Source organism: Pavona decussata, unplaced genomic scaffold (assembly GCF_977016875.1).
Source record: "Pavona decussata unplaced genomic scaffold, jaPavDecu1.1 SCAFFOLD_140, whole genome shotgun sequence".
In the NCBI taxonomy this organism is placed as follows: domain Eukaryota; kingdom Metazoa; phylum Cnidaria; class Anthozoa; order Scleractinia; family Agariciidae; genus Pavona; species Pavona decussata.
Genome location: NW_028145553.1, coordinates 575,840 through 597,500, shown reverse-complemented (window position 1 = coordinate 597,500; position 21,661 = coordinate 575,840). Strand labels below are relative to the sequence as shown.

General features: G+C 39.6%; 3 protein-coding genes and 2 pseudogenes across 3 annotated transcripts; 4 read left to right on the top strand and 1 right to left on the bottom strand.

Moving 5' to 3' along the window:
* Nucleotides 1-814: 814 nt before the first annotated feature.
* LOC146466823 (BTB/POZ domain-containing protein 6-like) lies at nucleotides 815-2,821 on the top strand (annotated as a pseudogene).
* Nucleotides 2,822-6,256: 3,435 nt separating this feature from the next.
* On the top strand, nucleotides 6,257-7,421 carry LOC146466822 (uncharacterized). The gene has a single exon (XM_085126408.1). The coding sequence runs from the start codon at nucleotides 6,257-6,259 to the stop codon at nucleotides 7,403-7,405; it is 1,149 nt and encodes a 382-aa protein (XP_084982534.1). The 3' UTR covers nucleotides 7,406-7,421.
* Nucleotides 7,422-8,153: 732 nt separating this feature from the next.
* Nucleotides 8,154-11,397, bottom strand: LOC146466821 (uncharacterized; annotated as a pseudogene).
* Nucleotides 11,398-12,077: 680 nt separating this feature from the next.
* On the top strand, nucleotides 12,078-15,451 carry LOC146466820 (BTB/POZ domain-containing protein 6-like). Its single transcript, XM_085126536.1, has 2 exons — nucleotides 12,078-12,167; nucleotides 12,231-15,451. The coding sequence occupies exon 2, from the start codon at nucleotides 12,271-12,273 to the stop codon at nucleotides 13,591-13,593; it is 1,323 nt and encodes a 440-aa protein (XP_084982662.1). The 5' UTR covers nucleotides 12,078-12,167; nucleotides 12,231-12,270; the 3' UTR covers nucleotides 13,594-15,451.
* A 713-nt stretch (nucleotides 15,452-16,164) lies between these two features.
* LOC146466819 (BTB/POZ domain-containing protein 6-like) lies at nucleotides 16,165-17,569 on the top strand. The gene has a single exon (XM_085126804.1). The coding sequence runs from the start codon at nucleotides 16,256-16,258 to the stop codon at nucleotides 17,567-17,569; it is 1,314 nt and encodes a 437-aa protein (XP_084982930.1). The 5' UTR covers nucleotides 16,165-16,255.
* The last annotated feature ends 4,092 nt before the right edge of the window (nucleotides 17,570-21,661 follow it).

The window sequence follows — 21,661 nt, the reverse complement described above, 5'->3', positions numbered from 1 at the left end:
GTGCACATTGGAATGCCGGGGATTGGGTTACAGCGGTCTTCCTCAGGAAATGACAAGGAGCGGATCTCTTTCCCATAACTTAGTTTCATGATGTGGTAAGTAATAGACAGTGAGGATATAGTACTATTCTCACTGAATAATTAATTAGCGCATCATGAAACGACCTTTCAAATTGCTCCGTGGCCCTGGGGATGGCATAAGTGCATTTCGGGCTTTACTTATTAATAAGCTAGGCCATGTGGCTTTGATTTTACTCTGTCACAGCGCCGTCCGCCGAAACGAACGGCCGAGTTTCGTCCCACCCTCCTCCCCTGGTGTTGGTTGACAGCTTTGGCCTCACTAGGTATATCCTCGCTGTCTACCTCTTACCACAACAATCCGCGGATCTCTTTCCCATAACTTAGTTTCATGATGTGGTAAGTAATAGACAGTGAGGATATAGTACTGTTATGAATTCTCTTACCCAAAGTTTGAGTGGGAAAATGTATACATATCGCGTGTGCTTTGTGGAAACCTATGTGCAGATTGCTATCTCTCGCGTAAGCCTGATTAAAACAAGGCCTGATATTTATACTATGACGGGTGGATATGTAATTGTCTCAATTCACGACGACATGAGTGTGTGAAATACATTTCATTCTCGTCAGTAATTTAATATGGAAATGTCTTGAGGGTTTGGACGAGAAGAGCATAGCGTTGTTTCCGCCCATCGATAACGCTAAACTACAGATCGACGAGCGCGGCCTGGCAAACTAACTTTCACGAACTTTAAAGATTCTATACAACTGAATATCGATAGGATTTCATGTATACCATGTCTGCTTCTGTAATAAACTGGCAAAAAACAAGACCCACCGTCAGAGAAAGAACCAAGTTCATGCTCAACAACCATCTCTTCAGCGATGTGAAGTTTGTGGTGCGACCGGCGAATGGCTATAGTGAGGGAATGAAAAACCAAGTGATTCCAGCTCACAAGTTTGTGCTGTCGATTGGAAGTCCTGTGTTTGAAGCCATGTTTTATGGTGAGCTAGCGGAGACTAGAGACTCTATTGAACTGCCAGACTGTGAGTACAAGAGTCTTTTAGAACTGTTTCGTTACATGTACAGCGATGAAGCGAATTTGAGCGGAATCAATGCGATGGGAGTATTGTATTTGGCGAAGAAATACATGGTGCCTTCTCTGGCTGAGAAATGCACCGAATATCTGCAAGAGAATTTAGATCCGTCAAATGTCTTCAGCATTCTGCCATCTGCACAGAAATATGAAGAGAAACATTTGGTGGAACGCTGTTGGCGAGTAATAAATCAACAGACAAAAGAGGTTGTGAAGCCGGGCAACGGATTTCCGACAATTGAGAGGTCCTTATTTGAGGCAATAGTTGCGAGGGACACTTTGAACATAAAAGAGGTTGAGTTATTTTGTGCCATAGATTCATGGGCAAAAAGGGAGTGTGAGAGGCAAGGTTTAACAGCAGATGGAAAAATAAAAAGAAGAATTCTTGGAGAACGAATTGTTAAAGCCATACGCTTTCCGACGATGGAGCAGGTGGACTTTGCTACGGCCGCCTTAGACAGCAAGATTTTAACCACCGAAGAAATTGTCCGCGTCATTTATTTTTTTTATTTATTTATTTATTTATTCACCACGACATACAAACATAGAAAGTTACAATGAATAATAGACTAGGATTACAAGTACATAAGTTTAGAGTAAATAATAATAGTAAAAGAAGAAAGAAGTGGCGAGGAGACCTCAACAAACCCCCGGGCTTATACTGAGAAGTCTCCTCGGAGATATGTTGGGACTTTGAGACCAGTAAAGACATTGTATTGAGATTTTTTAACATACGGTGGTGGTAAGACTATAAAAACATAACAGAGTCGGACGTTTCATGCAATTAACTGAGGAAATCAAGAAGCTTTCTTTTGAAGGTGGATAGACTAGGGGAAGACGTAATTGATAATGGCAAAGCATTCCATATTTTTGGCCCTCTATAGAGTATAGTAAATTGCTTGATATTAGTTCGGCAGGTGTGAGGTCGAAAATGAGCTGAGGTTCTAGTATCATAATTATGAATTTGACCACCAGTCGGAAATAAATTTAGAAAGGGCGAAGGCAGCAAACGTTGGTGATAGGAAAACATAAATTTTGCAATATAAAAGGAATTCACTTTAAAAATATCTAGGATATTCAATTGTGCAAATAAAGGTGCAGAAGGTGCAAGGTGATTAGAATTTGTCATAGCTCGCACAGCTCGTTTTTGAAGAAGAAAAATCCAACACATCAATTCAGTGTTAACTTGTCCTGTAGGATTCCCAGACATCAAAAGGTCGGGTTTTCTCGGTGACATTCAACGATGTTGTAGATTTGGTTCGGTGTCCGTCTGCAACAGCTGGAAATATGATTCTTCAAAAGACTGCATCAACCTGTCTGCGGACAGAGATGTTACGCTACGTCAGTGGAGTCAGCTTCTTTGGCAAGGAAAACAACAGTTACTGGGTTATTTTGGAGGTAAAAAACGCCGAGAATAAATCCGTTTTGGCGTCCAAAGCTGGATGGTTTTCGTCCGGTGTTTTGCAGAGCAAACTGCGTCAATATCGCGGTTTTGAGGTGTTTTTTGACACGGTTGTTAATCTTAAAAGATTCACAACGTACTCGATAGAAGCTTCAATTACTGGCTCCGATTCTTGCAGCGGTGGAAATGGCTTTAAATCTGTGAAATGTCCAGGCGTAATAATTACTTTTACGAACAGTAAATACTGTGTAAATGGAACAAGCATTACGCGGGGACAGTTTCCTGAACTGCTGTTCAGCGTCTAAACACGACATACCGCAGTGCGCGCACATGAGAATGCTGGAGGCCTTTTTCGATTGTGCTAGCAATTGTTTTAGCAAACTCTTACAAAGAGAGTATAATTTTGGCGAATAATTTTTTTTATTCACATCTCTTTTACTGATGAACTTTTCACTGTAATATTAGCCTAGTAAATCCGGCAATACGCCAGATTTCCTGAAAAACTTTTGCATTGAGAAAATCTGGTAGCTACGAGAGGTGTGCTTCTATTGTGTGCTTCAAACAATAAAAGAAGTTTAACACCTCAAAGTATAGCTTAGGCCTAAACAGCGTAGATCAGTGCTAAGCGGATGATCCCTGCCTAAAAGGAGCTCTATTTTCGCCCGTTTGCGATGAAAAGGATGTGTGTTTAAAAGCTTCATCCTTTCAACCGTTGTTACCAACGGTTTCGATCGTGTTTACGTGGATGACGAGCGAAAAACGCATCAACAGCATTTATACGCATTAATGTAAAGATGTTACGGAGTAAAAACTAGTCAACCCTTCAGCTGTGTTTTCCACTGAACCTTTTTAAGCAAAATGCCTAGCCTGCCCAGGTGTCCAGGTTAAACAAAGCGAAGGAAAGCTGGTTTACGAGGAAATGTAGCAGGAGAGAATGGATCCCATCTCATCTCAGGCAGATTTAGACCTCTCCAGTCTGGTTTATCTCCTCGTCATGTGTTTCCGCGCATGCAAACTTTCTTTTTCTTTTATTAATGCTTGAGTCAATTCCAGCTATTCCTATCCCTTCCCCTCCCGGGAAATAATGGGTCATTTTCCCACACTGTCCATCCCGGGGGTCGGGCATTAGCCTTACACCCAATAGGCCATTTCCGAGTTGCTGTGAGCCTCACTGTGAAAGCGAAGCTAAGTGCAAAAGTTTTCATATGGAAATTAGTTTTGTTTGCATATAAATGAAAACTAATTTTCATAACAAAAACTTTGCACTAAGCCTCGCTTTCATAATGAGGTTCAAAGCAACTCGGAAATGGTCTAACCCTGGGGCATTTGACCATCTTATTTTTTTCACGTTACAGCATTGTGAAATTCATTTATAAATACAGCAAGTTTCTCATTGAATATGTCTAGATAAGACATAAATGGGACGCTAGAACTACAGGTAGAATGACCTATTTTTAACACTAACTATGGGAAATAAGACCCAGCTAGGACTTAATTTGGCCTAAATTAGCTTAGATTTTACTGAAAGTAAGACGACTAGAAATGAAGAAAATAAGACATTTTTGAACCACAACCCCGGGGCGTTTGAACAACTATTTTGTCCCGGCGGTGGGGCATTTGCTAATTAATTTTCCGAAAATCCAAATTCCGGCCGGGCCCGGGGGGGGGGGGGGGGGATGGGCACTGTTGGAATTGACTCAAATTTCTGCAAGGCTGAACGGACTACGCCGGAAAACTTAACACGGCAGCGACATGATAGCGACCAAACGGAGAATCAACAGAATGCGGCAACCGTGGACAGCTGTTTCGAGCTGGTTGGCTCTCGTCAGCACGGTGTAGCACAGCAAAATGTAGAACAACCAACGCGAGTCGAGTGGTCTACCAAATGCACGTGGTAGTGATTTCGGATGGGCCCAAATTCAGACATCCGTCCACGTCATAGCGCGTGACTACGAACAATGAACAAAAGAACTGAAATATCATGTCGCTGTCGCAATAAATTAAATGAGAAAAGCAACACTTTTCTGTTGAAATTGACTGGTGCATAACTCTGCTTTGAACAGTTGCAACCGAAGCTAAAAAAATCCTATATATGTTTCCTTCGTAACCCTTTTCCTGATCGTCACTGCACAAACAATAACTTTTGTTTAGCTCAGTAACATGCGCCGATAACGAGTTTTCCTGGAAAACTGTTAGCTTGTAGGGACGAATTTTCAAACTAGAATCTTGAGAACTGGGAAATATTAAACATCACTGAACTGGGGGAGTTGCAAACAACAGCCTTTAATAATTTGCTGCGAAATATCCGCCAGTATTAATCCATAGACATTATCTATTCCGAAAAGCGAACAATTTTCGCTCTGGAAAACGTGAGTTTTAAGGAACAGCCTGTGAACGGGTTGCCGTGCTACTCAACAGGGCGGATTATTTTGGATGGTCTATCCGCCCAGACTCAGTGACGCTGGACAAGTGTAGCGGAAACTAGGAAGCCTGGGTACTAGCCTACAGGCTGACTGATTATAATCAGTTTTCACTGTGTATCTTTTGTTATTCACGATATTGATGGTTACTACAGACGTTAATTTTGCTCCTTTTTTTCGATTGTCTGTTTGGGTATTTCTATGTTTCAATCGTTGGTTTTAGTAAATGCTGTTATCCTAGGTGGAAAAATTGTACCGCAGTTGTAAACTTTGTAATTGCTGGCCCTATTGCTAGAAATGTCAATAAAAAACGTCTTACCTCTTAAAATTGCATTCTTGTATTTCTTTGCGTAGTTAAAACCTCATTTGCAAACCAAATATATGCATTCATTTGCGATCGAATGCGATCGATCGTTTCGAACCGCCATTATTTTGAAAAGTGTCGACTGCTGTTTGTTGGGCCAACTGACTGTGGGCGGCAAAGATGTCATGAAAAGAGACAAGGGATGAAACAGATTTCGGCCGAATTTTCGTTTCCCAATAACTCGCTACATATTCAACAAATGAGCCCCAGTATTTGCATGCGGATTGCAATTACGTTATCTTTAAGCTACCTAAAGAAAAGATTCATTAAACGGGCCTTTTACAATCGCTCATTTCCTAACTTGAAAAACGCGTTTCATTTCAAATCTCCCTCCAAGCTCTTGAAATCAGCTGCTGTTTTGAATTTCGAATTAGTAACGGTTGACTTAACTTCCGATTGCAACACATGGTACGTCACTTCCGCCACCAGTGTGCCTCGGTTCACATCCGACGAGTCACGTGGTTCTATGTTGCTTCCCTTGTCATTTTTTCTTCTCTTCGCTTTCCGAAAATCTTTTGTTGGACTTCGTCCAACTGTACGGTGGCCCACAAGTATCACGGCAAAAGTTTGAAGTCAATACTGCACAATTAAAAAAATCATTTCAACATCTACTTTAATTTAATACCCAAAGTTTTAGGGAACAAAACTAATTTTGAAATTGACGAAAAGTTGATTTGTTAAGCATGGAAAAAGTTTGTGAACACCGCGGCAAATGTTTGTAAACATCACGGCAAAAGTTTGTGAACACCACGGCAAAAGTTTGAAAACATCACGGCAAAAGTTTGTGAACACCACGGCAAAAGTTTGTAAACATCACGGCAAAAGTTTGTGAACATTACGGCAAATGTTTGTAAACGCCACGGCAAATGTTTGTAAAAGTCTACGGCGGAAGTGAAATTTTAGAGAGGAAGTGAACATCCCTCGCGCCACTCCTAACACGGCTCCAAATACGCAAAATGGCGGATAGCGAAGCACATGGAGAAGAGGAGGCGATTCGCGATTATTTCAAGAAAGGATTTACTTATGATGAAATACTTGCACTTTTAGATCAGTACCATGGTATTAGAATGAGTATAGCTACGTTGAAAAGGCGCATTAAAGAATACGGTCTGAAAAGAAGAAATCTGCAATACGATCTGAATTCAGTTCGAGACAAGATCAGAAGTCTCTTAGATGGACCTGACTGCATGGGAGGCTATAGACATATTTGGCACACTCTCAAGTTGCAAGGTATTAGTGTCCCTCGTTCTGTTGTCGAAATTTTGCTCAAAGAATTGGATCCCGAAGGAACGGAGGAAAGAAGAGCGCACAGGCTTCGTAGAAGGGTCTACAGGAATAATGGGCCTAATGACTCATGGTACTGTGATGGATATGATAAGCTCAAACCCTTCGGCTTTCCTATTCACGCCTGCGTCGATGGATGGAGCAGAAAAGCGTTATGGTTGTATGTAACACGATCAAACAACTGGCCGCATAATATAGCGACCTACTATCTTGAGGCCGTTGAACAGCAAGGTGGATGTCCTCAGAAACTGATCACTGATTTGGGGACCGAGAATGGATTAATGGCTTCAATTCACAGTTTTTTTCGGGATGATTTAAACAGCCATCGTTACGTTCCATCTCCCAGGAATCAGCGAATAGAGGCGTGGTGGTCCTACTTCAGAAGAAGCAGAACAAACTGGTGGATAAACTTTTTCAAAGACTTAGAAGACCAAGGAACATTTAATCCAGCTAGCGAGCTAGAATCCGAGTGTTTGTGGTTCTGTTTCGCGCCATTATTGCAGCTGGATATGGACCAGCTTAAAGAGCATTGGAACACCTATTACATTCGTAAGTCAAGACACGACACCATACCTGGACGACCCGATTCCTTGTACTATTTACCAGAGAATCATGGTGGGGCTCCTAACCTGATAGCACATGTTCCTGACAACGAGATGGAATATGCTAGAGTGCAGTTAATTGAACGAGCTGAAAGAAATGAATATCAGGAGTATTTCCAGTATGTTCTCACTACTTGTGATTTACAGAGGCCTGGAAATTGGAGAGAAGGTTTAGAGTTGTACAACACGTTATTGGACTGTGCATCCAACGGCTCTTAAATAAGTAACTGACAAAATAAGTGCAACTTTGATTACTTGAAGGCATGAGGGTTATAAAAAAAACTATGTTTCGTTTGTTAAGAAAGACTTTAAAATATGCCATAATAGCTCTTTATTGGTAAACTTACTTGAATACCAATCTATTAGACAAAAAATGTTGAGTTAAACTTTTTCACTATACACTGACAGCTTTTCAACCTGTGGTGTGGCTAATAAAACCATGAGTACCAAAAATGTTTCTGGGATGTTGGTTGTAGCCAATGATGTCCCAAAGCCTGTGATTGTAAGAAACTGCTGAATACAAAAAAGGCTTCTATAAGTCACAGAACAACTTGAATTTGATTCTGATTGGCCACAGTTCACAAGCAACCATAATCCAGAAATATTTTTACAACCACTATGTTCACCATTTTAATAGCACTGTAACAATAAACAGAAACATTGTGTTAAAATGTCAACAAAAGGCTATGTCAAAATTGCAGACCAATATAACCTGCTTGAGTCTGCTGGTCGTTTACAAAATAACAAGAACGTTAACTTTACAACTTTATAACTTTATAACTTTGTTTATATATTAACAAAGCCTACAACAGCTAATATGAAGGTTGTTTATGATAGTTCACCTACATGTATGACCCACAGCTTTTAACTTTAACAATAACAGGAGTCTTTGAAAATATGAAAACAAAGGCTGAGGTAAGTGTCAAATATCTTTCCAACAATCAAACCCTGTCAAAGTCAGACAAGTTTATGGCAAACCAAAAGACTGGCTTTTACAATAAGCCAAAGTAAAGAGTTCTCTGAATGATTCTGCACTTTTTAAATGCTGAACTGGAAATGTAATCGACTTTGCACAGGCACTTACAACTGGAAAACAAACAGTGTGCCCTGGCTTACTCTTCAAACAGTCATGATCAAAATAGACTGGTATTTTGAACTTTTCTCCAGAGATTGGCTTATGTTGTGATCCTGTCAGCCAGCCCATGACTCCTGGTATACTGAGACTAGGACTCTCAAACACCTCGTTTTCACCTTCATTGGTACCCGCTTCCTTTTCATTCTCCTCACCAGTCTCCTCATCTTCCTCCTTGTAGTTAAGTGCAACAGGTGCCAGATGACCTACCATGTTTCCTGTTTCATAGTCATTGAGTGTATCTTGAAAGAAGTCCATGATGTCCTCTTCAAAGCATCGCCTTGATGTGCCTTCCCGTGAATAATGGGGTTGCAGAAGTGAGAACAGGTAGTCAGCATCAGGTGTAACATCTTTCTTGAGTTCCCCGATAACAAAGAGAGGCTGACAGACAAGTGGCTTTTGCATAATTATTTGATCTAGTCCATAGCTACTCAGGCCAAGCATAAATTCTTTCATGTAAAGACATCTACGGGATACAAAGCTCACTTTTAAAGACCTGATGATGGCTTCCAAGTTCTCCTCTTTGATAGTACCAGTGTAGCCATTATCAATGATAAGATCTGTGTGCTTTTGGCAGTCAGATCTGACCTCTTCAAGCAGCTTATTTTCTTTGGTTGTAAGATTTTCTTCTCCAATATTCATCATGTCAATTTCTTTAAATGCTGACTCATAGGTACATTGTTCCAGGAAACAGGGGGGTGGTCCTCCCTGAGCAAGGGACACTGCAACTATTTCTCCACATGTCCGAAAACTGCCATTTTGTACAAGGAAGGATGACTCCACTGGAGCTCCATCTGGGAACATGCTTTGTGCAATATCAGCAATGCTTCGTTCTAAAAATTCTAAGGTAATGGCCCCACTGTCAATGCCTTCTTCCCCACTGTAGTGGACTCTCAATGTATTTGTTGGGTGGGACTTGGAGACTTGTCTTTGCCACAAGCTAACAACTCTGGAGAATGGAGCTTTTCTTCTTGTTGCAATATAAAATCGACCATCATGTTTCACTTTGGAGGCCAACTCTTGTACCACATCTCTGTAGTTGTTAATGCGTGTATAGTCACCATCCAGAGTCTTAGTTGCTTGGCTCTCCAGCCTTGGAACATCAATCTCTTCATCTGAATTGCAGGAATTCCATTCTTCCTGTATTTTTCGAGCTATGGTCTCATCCAACTCTATTTGCTCACAAGTGGAAGGAAACACATCATGATCTTCAAAGGAACTGCAGTCATCCTCTGTTATATTGGTAGGCTCCTGGAGATACTTCTCATAGGCAGAAAAGTGATCAGTGTCACACAGGTAAAAAACTAAGCGCTTGAAGTCTTTTCCAACTTCTGTTTTGTACTGATTCAAGGGAAAAAAATCCTTTGCTTGGCCTGATAAAAGAAGGAAAACATTATGAAAGAAAAATGTCAGTAAGTTGACAAAAATATTAAATGTCTGGGGAGAGCAATGAATTTGTCTACGGCTAAAGGTCAATAGAACAAACACCGCTGTGTGTTTTTTTTCCTGGTCTTATGCTCTCTATGCGATTGAATTCTCAGTTTATCTCAGGTAACAGAATAATGAAATAATGATGAACTATTGTCATTTACCAGTTTCAAAGGTCCACATCTACATCAAGGAACGTTTGTTAATACCAAATAATTTTTCACCCAGGATTTTGTACCCAAAACAAATCCAAGTGTCAATAAATGTCTAACTACAGCCTAGAGTATGAACCAAAAAAAAAAAAAACCCAACCTACCGGGCATAAACAGTGCCTGTGTTCCATCTTCATAGAGTAGGACATACTCTTTGGTTGTCTCAAATCGCCTGTCGAATGCCTTCCACTTAGCCACTGCCTTCTCAAGAATTGTTCTATATGTTGCATTTGCAGGGACAGCTATAGGTAGGCGCTTTCCACGGATGGTCTTAAGCTCCTCCTCATCAAACCTTTTCAAACCGATATTTATAGTTACTTCCACATTGTCATCTTTTTTGGGGGCTTTTTTCTTCGAGCGAAACTCACATGCCTGCTTCTCAGACGATTTGGCAGTTACATAGCTTTCAAATGACATGGCTTTTCTCTTGTGGGTCTGCGGTCTTCCAAAAGAAGCATGCTGACTTGAACTACATGCACTTTCAGATTCCTCATTCCAGTCTGGAGGACCATTTTTTGATTGATCATTATTGCAGTTCCAACAGAATCGTGTCTTTTTTCTAACTTTCTTTCCTCAAGCAGTACAAAATCTGTTAAGAAAAATTTTTGATTTTCAGTATTGCCAGATAACTATGTAAGACATTTGACAAACTAGACTTCAACAGAATATTTGCTTTTATTAATCCCCTGTTCAAGGAAGGGGGGGGGGGGGGGGTATTAATTTTAGGCCAAACAAAGGGGTGGTTACTAAATATCTGTAAAGCAGACACCCTAGAGCTAGCTGGTCCCAGCCAAATTTCCCTTATTTGCCTGTACTTAAACTAACTTAAAGGCAGATTCCCCTCTAAGGCATGCAGCTAGAGTCGACGAGTCGATCCTCAGGGTGTCCACTTTAGAGAGAGTTGAAGTTGTAATCTTAAAAAACTCAGCAATGTACAAGCTTATACTATATCATTTTGTTTGGGAGTTGCACTTGACATACTGATTAAAAGCCAGCATTGTCAGCAACAAATTCTCTTGGAACATAACGTTATAAAACGTGAACATCATTTTGCAAAAATTAAGTTAAATCAATCAGCAAATGTGAAGCGTCGCAACCGCGCCAAATCTTTCATGTAAAAGTTAGCTTCTAGAGATGCATTGTAAAAGGATCGATCGATTTTCATGTCTTGCAGATCTGATCGACTACTTGAAAACGAAGAATGGTACGCAAGCAGCGAACTGCTATCGCATAATCCCTCCTGTTCTGTCTTTACAGATGCAGAACTTGGCCGGACCTCTAGTTGAAGCACATTTTCACCGATAACCTCCTTTTTAAATAACGACAGTAGCAAATGCCTTCTGATTCACAGGCTTTATGAACTTGAAAAGGTTATAAGCGATGAATACTTACATAAAATTACTCTCGTCGCTTTCTTTTCCTTCTCCCTTCTTGTCCATTTTGCCACATTCACGAATCCCTGCAAACGTTCTACAGCAATGGCGGCAAAATGTCACGTGGCTTCGTTGCTCGGCAGAAAACTTGCACGAGCCTCACTTCCGCTTCAAATTTCACTTCCGCCATGGTGTTCACAAACATTTGCCGTGATGTTCACAAACTTTTGCCGTGGTGTTATAAAACATTTGCCGTGGTGTTCACAAACTTTTGCCGTGGTGTTAAGAAACATTTGCCGTGGTGTTCACAAACTTTTGCCGTGGTGTTAAAAAACATTTGCCGTGGTGTTCACAAACTTTTGCCGTGATGTTTACAAACTTTTGCCGTGCTTAACAAATAAATTTTTAGTCAATTTCAAAATGAATTTTGTTCCCTAAAACTTTGGGTATTAAATTAAAGTAGATGTTGAAATGATTTTTTTAATTGTGCAGTATTGACTTCAAACTTTTGCCGTAATACTTGTGGGCCACCGTACAACTGAATACACGGTCCCAATAAACAGCGGTCGACACTTTTCAAAATAATGGCGGTTCGAAACGATCGATCGCATTCGATCGCAAATGAATGCATATATTTGGTTTGCAAATGAGGTTTTAACTACGCAAAGAAATACAAGAATGCAATTTTAAGAGGTAAGACGTTTTTTTATTGACATTTCTAGCATAACTCCTCTGCTCCCTGTGGTCTGATATGAATCACGGTCACGCTTAGTAAGTTCTATGGTAATTCTGTATGGAAATTGTTTTGTGTCGCCGCTGTTCTTACTGAGCCATGAGTTGCAAGCTTTAATATTCCGTGTCAGAATTCCTAAAGCGCTACTTAAAATTTCCGATTAGAGCGCCCCGCTTTTGGGTTCAGAAGACAAGTCATAGACCAAAATGAACTGGCAGACAACAAAACCCACAATCAGAGAAAGAACCAAGTTTATGCTCAACAACGATCTCTTCAGCGATGTGAAGTTTGTGGTTCGTCAGATCGATGGTGAAACTGAAAGTAAACAAGTGATATCAGCTCACAAGTTTGTGTTGTCGATTGGCAGTCCTGTGTTCGAAGCCATGTTTTACGGTGAGCTAGCGGAGACTAGAGACTCTATTGAACTGCCTGACTGTGAGTACGAGAGTCTGTTGGAGTTATTTCGTTACATGTACAGCGATGAAGCGAATTTGAACGGAAGTAATGTGATGGGAGTGTTGTATTTGGCGAAGAAATACATGGTGCCTTCACTCGCTGAAAATTGCACAAAGTATTTGCAAGATCACTTAGATCCATCAAATGTTTTCAGCATTCTTCCATCTGCGCAGAAATACGAAGAGGAAAACCTGGTGGATCGATGCTGGAAACTGATCGATGATCAAACAAATGCGGCTGTGAAATCGGATGGATTTGCGACAATCGAGAGGTCCTTACTTGAAGCGATAGTTGCAAGAGACACCCTGCTGATTGCAGAAATAGAACTGTTTAAAGCTGTGGAATTGTGGGCCACAAAGGAATGTCAGAGGCAAGGCTTAGTGGAAGCGGATGGAAAAGATAAAAGAAGAATTCTTGGAGAGCAAATAATGAAAGGAATGCGTTTTCCAACCATGACACAAAAAGATTTCGCGAGTGTGGTGTTGGACAGCGGAATTTTAATGACCGAAGAAATCGTCCAAATTATCAAATACTTCAACTCAGTGTTGACCTCTCCTGTGGGATTTTCAGAAATCAAACGTTGTGGCTCTCTGTCGTCAGTTCAACGATGTTGTAGATTCAACTCGGTATACCATTGGGGTAGTCTTAGTATGACTAATGAGACTAATGTTTACTGCATTAATTTTTCTGTAAACAAAGATATTTTCTTGCATGGACTTTGCATTTTTGGTATTGAAAACAGCGCAATTGATGTAGACCTGAAGGTAGAGGAAAGCGCGAAGAAATTGGTTTCCAAAAGCGGACAATTTTCTTCATCGCTATATATGCTTGAATTCTTTAGCTACTATGGTTTTACCGTCATGTTTGACGCACCAATTGGTATTAAGAAAAACGCTGTGTACCACTTACAGGCAACAATAACCGAGCCTGCTGGGAAAACGAGGGTTTGCGGAGACAAAGGTTTGCGCTCTGTTACATGTTCAGGTGTAACATTTACATTCACAGATTGTGCGGGTGGGAATGGATCAAATGAGCTTCGTAAGCAATTCCCTGAATTATTATTTACTGTGTAATCCAACAAAGGAAAGCCGAGGCGCGGGTGGGGAAGCTTTTTGACAGGCTTCCATAAAAGGAAAGTCTAGATTCACATACAAGAAATCACCAGATGAATACAAAAAGATGTGAACTAAAATCTCAAAACTGTACAAGAGAGCGAAATTATATAGTATGAATAGGATGAATAGATTAAATATTTTAAAAGTACTTACATGTAATTACATCTACCATTATAAGCATTAACAGCAATTTTCACACTTGCTTCTCAAACTCATTAATAATTCAAAAGCCAAATACAAAGGAGATCATGCACCGAGACGTGTTTGGAAATCTGATGAAAAACCCCTAGTTTTTGAATCCTTAATTTTTCCTTCAATATCAGTTTGTTTGAGAAGTTATATCCAACACTCGTCACAGTGTTTCATCACAATTTCTCAAATACATTAATAATTCATCAAGAGAAAACAAAGAAAATCACCACTGTGACCGTGGTTTGGATGTGTGTTCCTAATTACCATAAAATTTTGCTAACTTTAGCTTTGAATTTCTCCAAGAATTATTGATCATTTGAGAAGCCATATCAAACACTCGAAAGTGTGTTTCATTAAATATCCAAACACCTCGAAGTCGTTTAAAAAAAACTCGGCTGCGCCTAGTTTTTGCAACCTACGTCTCAGTGTTTGGATAACTGATGAAACACGCTTTCTCGTGTTTGATATATTACATCAAAAACCACGAAGTTCGTCAAAAATACTCCGCTACGCGTCGTATTTTCAACTCTCTTTTCGGTGTTTGATATGTGATGAAACAGTGTGTCTCGTGTTTGGTATATTACATCAAAAGTAATTTTGCATTGGCTTTGGTTTTGCTGTACTACGCTCAGTGATTTTCTGATACCAGAGTAAGTTTTTAGGGTTAGGCCTTATCCGAGAGGAGTTTTCAAATTGCTATCAAAAGTTATTTTGTATTTGCTTTTCTTTTGGTGTACTATACACTCGGTGGTTGTCCAAAAAAAGTGGTTATAAATCTAATTACCAATCGGTCAGGGTCAAGTTTAGTCAGGGGCGCCCAACGAAAGTTTTCTCTCAAATCCTTTGAAACGCTATTTTAGGCTATCTGGAGTGCCTTTAAAGCTCTAAAGGTTTATTTTAGGCAACGCTATAATATCTTTATCTGTTCGGTCATTCTAAGGGAACTTGAATCTTTTCGAAATTACCAGGGCATTCTTGTCCATTTCCCGAAAACCTTAGGTCTTATTTCCTTCCGAAAATCTTAGCTAACCTTTTTTCGGCACCCGAAACAACATTTTTATCAACCCGAAAACACTAGGACTTAAATTTCTCATATCACAAAATTTGGTGGTGAAAATTCCCTTTAGAAAGTTGTAAGGGATTAAAGGCCTTCCGAACAGATAATTTACCGAAACGATCCGTTGGGTGCCCCTGTTTAGTGTTAAGGTTTATTTCAAATTCTAATTTGATCTGGATATTATCCGATATTTCTGTAGCGCCTTGTGCTTAAAGTACCCATGAAACTTAAATAAAGTGATTTATTTTTATTTTATACTCAATAAACCGGCCGGGGAGGCTGGGCTTATATTATCGATGGAAATGTTGCGTTTCAAAATTGTTTTGGCTTCGGTGATAATGAAAAGAGCTTGAAACAACGCGAAACACTTAACTATTAGCTTCAGGGGCACTGTAGGTGTACTGTAGGTGGTGGTCAACTAGAAAGCCTTTGCTACTTTGACCACCACACACATTTTATAATCTGTACTGCAATTATTTTATCTTGTAATCATCTGTTGTAACTATACTTTTCTTTCTATGTTAATTTTATGTTAATGGTGTGAAATAAATGACCCTGAATCCTGAACCCTGTCGTAGCGTTTGCTGCAATTTAATCATATTTTGAAATTTAGGGCTTATGTTTGGGTGGGAGTTTCTCGAGGGGGCTCCCATTGGGAATTTTACGGTACCAGGTCTTACAGTAAGTTTCAGAAAAACTGGAAAATTATAATTATTGCACTGAATAATTCTGAATTTTTGAACATTAAGTGACAGAAAAGAGGCTCATGTACAGAAAAATTATTTAGTTTCAGATAGAAAATAGATTGCTGTTGAAACCGGCATGGTTGTAAAAATAAGAAAAGGAAATACAACAAAAGGGCTGTACGAGAATTGAACGAAAATTGATTTAACAGTAGTTCTCATTAAATTCACTATAGCGTTCTTCAACTGAATGGACGTCACTATAAGTAGAGGTAGAATAAGATATCTATAAAACTGTTTCAAAGGCTGATCGAGTTAAATGTCGAAAACCCTCACCAGTCTGGTTTCCTCGCAGAGGGCGATTTTCACGCTCGCTTACTTGTTTCGCTCGCTCTTTATCCCGAAGGAAAATAGGAGACCTACTCACGGTGGAGCAGTGTACACTTTCAACTTTCAGTCACACTTGACCGCATGACTGGATCTATTTTTACTCGCCTGAATCACGGTCACGCTACGGTAAGATCTGTGGTAATTCTATATGGAAATTATTTTGTGTCGCCGCTGTTCTTATCATAACCCATAAGTTACAAGCTTTAATATTCCGAGTGTCAGGATTCCTAAAGCATTACTTAAGATTTCCGATAAGAGCGCGCCGCTTTCGGGTTCAGAAGCCAAGTCGTAGGCCAAAATGAACTGGCAAACAACAAAACCCACCATCAGAGAAAGAACCAAGTTTATGCTCAACAACGATCTCTTCAGCGACGTGAAGTTTGTGGTTCGTCAGAGCGATGGTGAAAGTGAAAGTAAGCAAGTGATTTCAGCTCACAAGTTTGTGCTGTCGATTGGCAGTCCTGTGTTTGAAGCCATGTTTTACGGTGAGCTAGCGGAAACTAGAGACTCTATTGAACTGCCTGACTGTGAGTACGAGAGTCTGTTGGAGTTGTTTCGTTACATGTACAGCGATGAAGTTAATTTGAGCGGAAATAATGTGATGGCGGTGTTGTACTTGGCTAAGAAATACATGGTGCCTTCACTCGCTGAGAAATGCACGGAATATTTACAAGAAAATTTAGATCCATCAAATGTTTTCAGCATTTTGCCATCTGCGCAGAAATACGAAGAGAAAAACCTGGTGGATCGATGCTGGAAACTGATCGATGTACAAACAAATGCGGCTGTGAAATCGGATGGATTTGCGACAATTGAGAGGTCCTTACTTGAGGAGATAGTTGCAAGGGACACCCTGCTGATTGCAGAAATAGAACTGTTTGAAGCTGTGGAATTGTGGGCCACAAAGGAATGTCAGAGGCAAGGCTTAGTGGAAGCGGATGGAAAAGATAAAAGAAGAATTCTTGGAGAACAAATAGCGAAAGGAATACGTTTTCCAACAATGAAACTAGAAGACTTCGCAAGTGTGGTGCTGGACAGTGGAATTTTAATTACAGAAGAAATTGTCGAAATTGTCAAATACTTGAGTTCAGTGTTGACTTCTCCCGTGGGGTTTTCCGAAATCAAACGTTGTGGCCCCCTGTCAGTTCAACGGTGTTGTAGATTGAACTCGGTAGAAAAGTTTAGTGGTTATAAGACGGATTATGTTCAGTACTGCATTAATTTTTCTGTAAACAAAGATATATTCTTGCATGGACTTTGCATTTTTGGTATTGAAAACAACACAATTAATGTAGACCTGGAGGTAGCAAAAAACGCAAAGAAATTGGTTTCCAAAAGCGGACAATTTGCTTCATCGCTATATACGCTTGAATTGTTTAGCTACTATGGTTTTACTGTCATGTTTGACGCACCAGTTGTCCTTAAGAAAAACACTGAGCACCACTTAAAAGCAACAATAAACGACCCTACATGGAAAGCGAGGGCGTGCGGAGACAAAGGTGTGCGCTCTGTTACATGTTCAGGTGTAACATTTACATTTACAGATTGTGAGGGTGGGAACGGATCAAATGCGCTTCGTAAGCAATTCCCTGAATTATTATTCACTGTGTAATGCAACAAAGGAAAGCCGAGTTGGGGAAGCTTTTTGACCCGCTCTTATTAAACGAAAGTCTAGATTTACATACAAGAAACCACAAGATGAATAGAAAAAGATATGAAGAAAATCTCAACACAGTAAAAATGAGGGAAATGATCTAGTATGCTTTGAAAGGACTTACATGTAATTACATCTACCATTATAAGCATTAACAGCATTTTTCACATTAGCATCAAAAGTAATTTTGCATTGACTTTGGTTTTGCTGTACTACGCTCAGTGATTTTCTTAAAGAGTCAACTGATGCCAGAATAAGTTTTTAGGGTTAGGCCTTAGAAGAAGTTTTCAAATTAGTATCAAACGTAATTTTGCATTTGCTTTTGTTCTTCTGTACTACACTCATGATTATATATAAAAAAAATGGTTATTAATCTAATCACCAAATGTCAGGGTTAAGTTTAGTGTTAAGGTTTATTTTAAATTGCAATTTGATCTGGATATTATCTGCTATTACTGTAGCGCCTTGTGCTTAAATTACCCTCGAAACTTAAATAAAGTGATTTATTTTAATTTTATACTCAGTAAACCGGCCGGGGAGGTTGGGCTTATATGATTGATGGAAATGTTGCGTTTCAAAATTGTTTTGGCTTCAGTGATAATGAAAAGAGCTTGAAACAACGTGAAACACTTAACTATTAGCTTAAGGGGCACTGTAGGTGTACTGTAGGTGGTAGTCAACAAGTAAGCCTTTGCTACTTTGACCACCACACACATTTTATAATCTGTAATGTAATTATTTTATCTTGTAATCATGTGTTGTAATTATACGTTTCTTTCTATGTTACGGTAAGAGCAGACTACATGTTACCTATAGGCAACTTCAACTTGATACTATTTAGTAGTGTAAGTTCATATATACAAGAAAGAATCTCGCAGTTATCTACGTACCCAGACTGTTGCGAAAAAACCTGAAAAAAGGAGGCTTAGATAACTGCGAGATTCTTTCTCCTATATTTAACAATTATTCCACTCGCGCTTGTTGGATATGAGATGATAGATAGCCAACGAGGTGCGTAGCGCCGAGTTGGCTATAATCATCTCATATCCAACAAGCGTGAGTGGAATAATTGTTTTATTAAAAACAATCAAGAAATATTGCTAAATCTTGATGATTTCGCTTTGCAAGAACAACAAGAAGACAATTTAATGGTCGCTAGTTCTCGGGCATGGTATAATGGATCATATACCATTCATGGCAGCTAAACCAATCAAATCCATGGAATTGCATTATACAATGATCCAGTTTTTAATAAAAGAAGTTATACTTATAATATTTCATTCGCAGTACGCATGCATGCTTTATTATTTTTATTATTACTATTATTATTATTATTATTATTATTATTATTATTATTATTATTATTATTATTATTATTTCTTCTTCTTCTTCTTCTTCTTCTTCTTCTTCTTCTTCTTCTTCTTCTTATTATTATTATTATTATTATTACTATTATTATTATTTGCTTTCTTTGCACTCTTGCCCGCAGAAAACCAAACTATGCTTTGAACTGCTGCAACCGAGGCTACAAAATTGTATATACAGATCCTTCGTAACCTTTTCTCTCATCTTTCACTGCACAAACAATATTTTTTTTTCTTGATAATATACCGACACAGATAATGAGTTTCCGCGGAAAACTGTTAGCTTCGAGGGACGGATTTTTAAGCGGGCTTAAGATGTTTACTTCTTAGGGTTTACGAATAGAACCTGTTCGGTTGCATCGAATCAAAGCGACTCAGTTTTGAAAACTGGGGGGTATCTAAACACTGAAAAGCCTTCATTTGCTGAGAAAATATCCGTCGGTATTAATCTATTGATTTTAATCTGTTCTGAGAGGCGAACAGTTTTTGCCCTGGTAAAACGTGAGTTTTAACGAACAGCCTGTGAACGGGTTGTTTGTGACGTCACATGTTTCTGGACGGTTGAGGGGAAGATCGAAACTGGGAAAGCCTCAGTGGTGCTAGCCTGGATCATTCACTAACAGGTCACCTGTTAGTGAATGATCCAGGCCAGTGGCAGCGGACGACAGGCTGACTGGCTTTAAAATCCCTCGATCGCTGTATATCCTTTGTTCGCGAAGTTTATGGGTTGTACACATGTTGATTTCGTCCCTTTATTTAGGTTGATTGTTTGTGTTATCGTTTGTGTCAATCGTTGGTATAAATGTTGCTATTCTAATGGAAAATTTGTACGGCAAATTCATACAGGGTCTACGCTGGCTTAACCAACTAATCTCCGCAAACAACCACACGATATGTTACTATTAGTTATACTGACCGTGTTCGCTTATTACAGTTCACGTTATCATCCCTTTGAGTTCTATTTGCTTTATTTCCTTTTAGCGCGTGAAGTAATGCAATGTTATTGAAGTGTTTCCATTCAACAGACAATGAGAAATTCTCCCAAGCAATACAGTGCGAAAACAACCAATTACACCAAGTCATGCAGGTGCTTGGGTCGTGGCTTTAACGATAACCATAAACTGCACAGTTCAAAAAAAGTTTTTCTCTCCTCACAATCAATTGTAAAGAGCCTGTCTCTTCAATAACTGGTTCTTTTATATTTTGGTGTGTCCTACACTACAAAACGAGCCTTCAGACCGATAGATAATGCGAGTTTACCACACGCACGCGGGCAACACTTTAAAAAGATAATGTGTGCCTAACACCTACTGAACAAGGATCTTTTCCCACACATTGAAAGCACGCTTAAAAGGAATCCGATTTTTTACTCGCAAGATCAAAGTAAAATAATACGCTTTCCCAACCAACTGCTTGTCCTTGGTAAAGTTTCCTTCCTCGCTTGAACGTTAATTCCAACGTTTGCCATCCCAAATGGCACACAAACATTAAATTTCACATTGTACGTCTCTGAAATTGAAGCGAATCAGTAGGAACGTACGAATTCAGTTATTGAAAGCCATCTGGAATACTTTTCAATACAAGAAAACTTCCATTTTACAAGAAGATCAAATTATATTCTCCGGATATTAAATTTTGGCCCAGACACACCTGACTACATGACTGAATCTGTTTTTACTTGCATGTAACCACAGTCACGCTAAGTATAAAGTTCTAAGGTAATTCTATATGGACATTAGTGTTTTGTGTCGCCGCGTGCTCTTTAATACTTACTGAGCCATATTCCGTGTGAGGATTGCTAAAGCATTACTTTAAAATTTCCGATTAGTGTGCGCCTTTTTTGGTTCAGAAGCCACGTCATAAGCCAAAATGAACTGGCAGACAACAAAACTCACCATCAGAGAGAGAACCAAGTTTATGCTCAACAACGATCTCTTCAGCGATGTGAAATTTGTGGTTCGTAAGAGCGTTGGTGAAAGTGAAAGTAAGCAAGTGATTCCAGCTCACAAGTTTGTGCTGTCAATTGGCAGTCCTGTGTTTGAAGCCATGTTTTACGGTGAGCTAGCGGAGACTAGAGACTCTCTTGAACTTGCCTGACTGTGAGTACGAGAGTCTGTTGGAGCTGTTTCGTTACCTGTACAGCGATGAAGTGAATTTGAACGGAAGCAATGTGATGGGAGTGTTATACTTGGCGAAGAAATACATGGTGCCTTCACTCGCTGAAAATTGCATCAAGTATTTGCAAGATCACTTAGATCCGTCGAATGTTTTCAGCATTCTGCCATCTGCATTGAAATACGAAGAGGAAAACCTGGTGAATCGATGCTGGAAAATGATCGATGAACAAACAAATGCGGCTGTGAAATCGGATGGATTTGCGACAATCGACAGCTCCTTGCTTGAAGGGATACCCTGCTAATTGCGGAAAAAGAACTGTTTAAAGCTATGGAATTGTGGGCCACAAAGGAATGTCAGAGACAAGGCTTAGTAAAATCGGATGGAAAAGCTAAAAGAAGAATTCTTGGGGAGCAAATAGTGAAAGGAATACGTTTTCCAACCATGACACAAGAAGATTTCGCGAGTGTGGTGTTGGACAGCGGAATTTTAATGACAGAAGAAATTGTCCAAATTGTCAAATACTTCATCTCAGTGTTGACTTCCCCCGTTGGATTTTCAGAAACCAAAC

What these genes read in the sequence shown, in the direction of transcription:
- LOC146466822 (XM_085126408.1), top strand. Translation starts at nt 6,257, where the DNA reads ATGGCGGATAGCGAAGCACATGGAGAAGAGGAGGCGATTCGCGATTAT.
- LOC146466819 (XM_085126804.1), top strand. Translation starts at nt 16,256, where the DNA reads ATGAACTGGCAAACAACAAAACCCACCATCAGAGAAAGAACCAAGTTT.
- LOC146466820 (XM_085126536.1), top strand. Translation starts at nt 12,271, where the DNA reads ATGAACTGGCAGACAACAAAACCCACAATCAGAGAAAGAACCAAGTTT.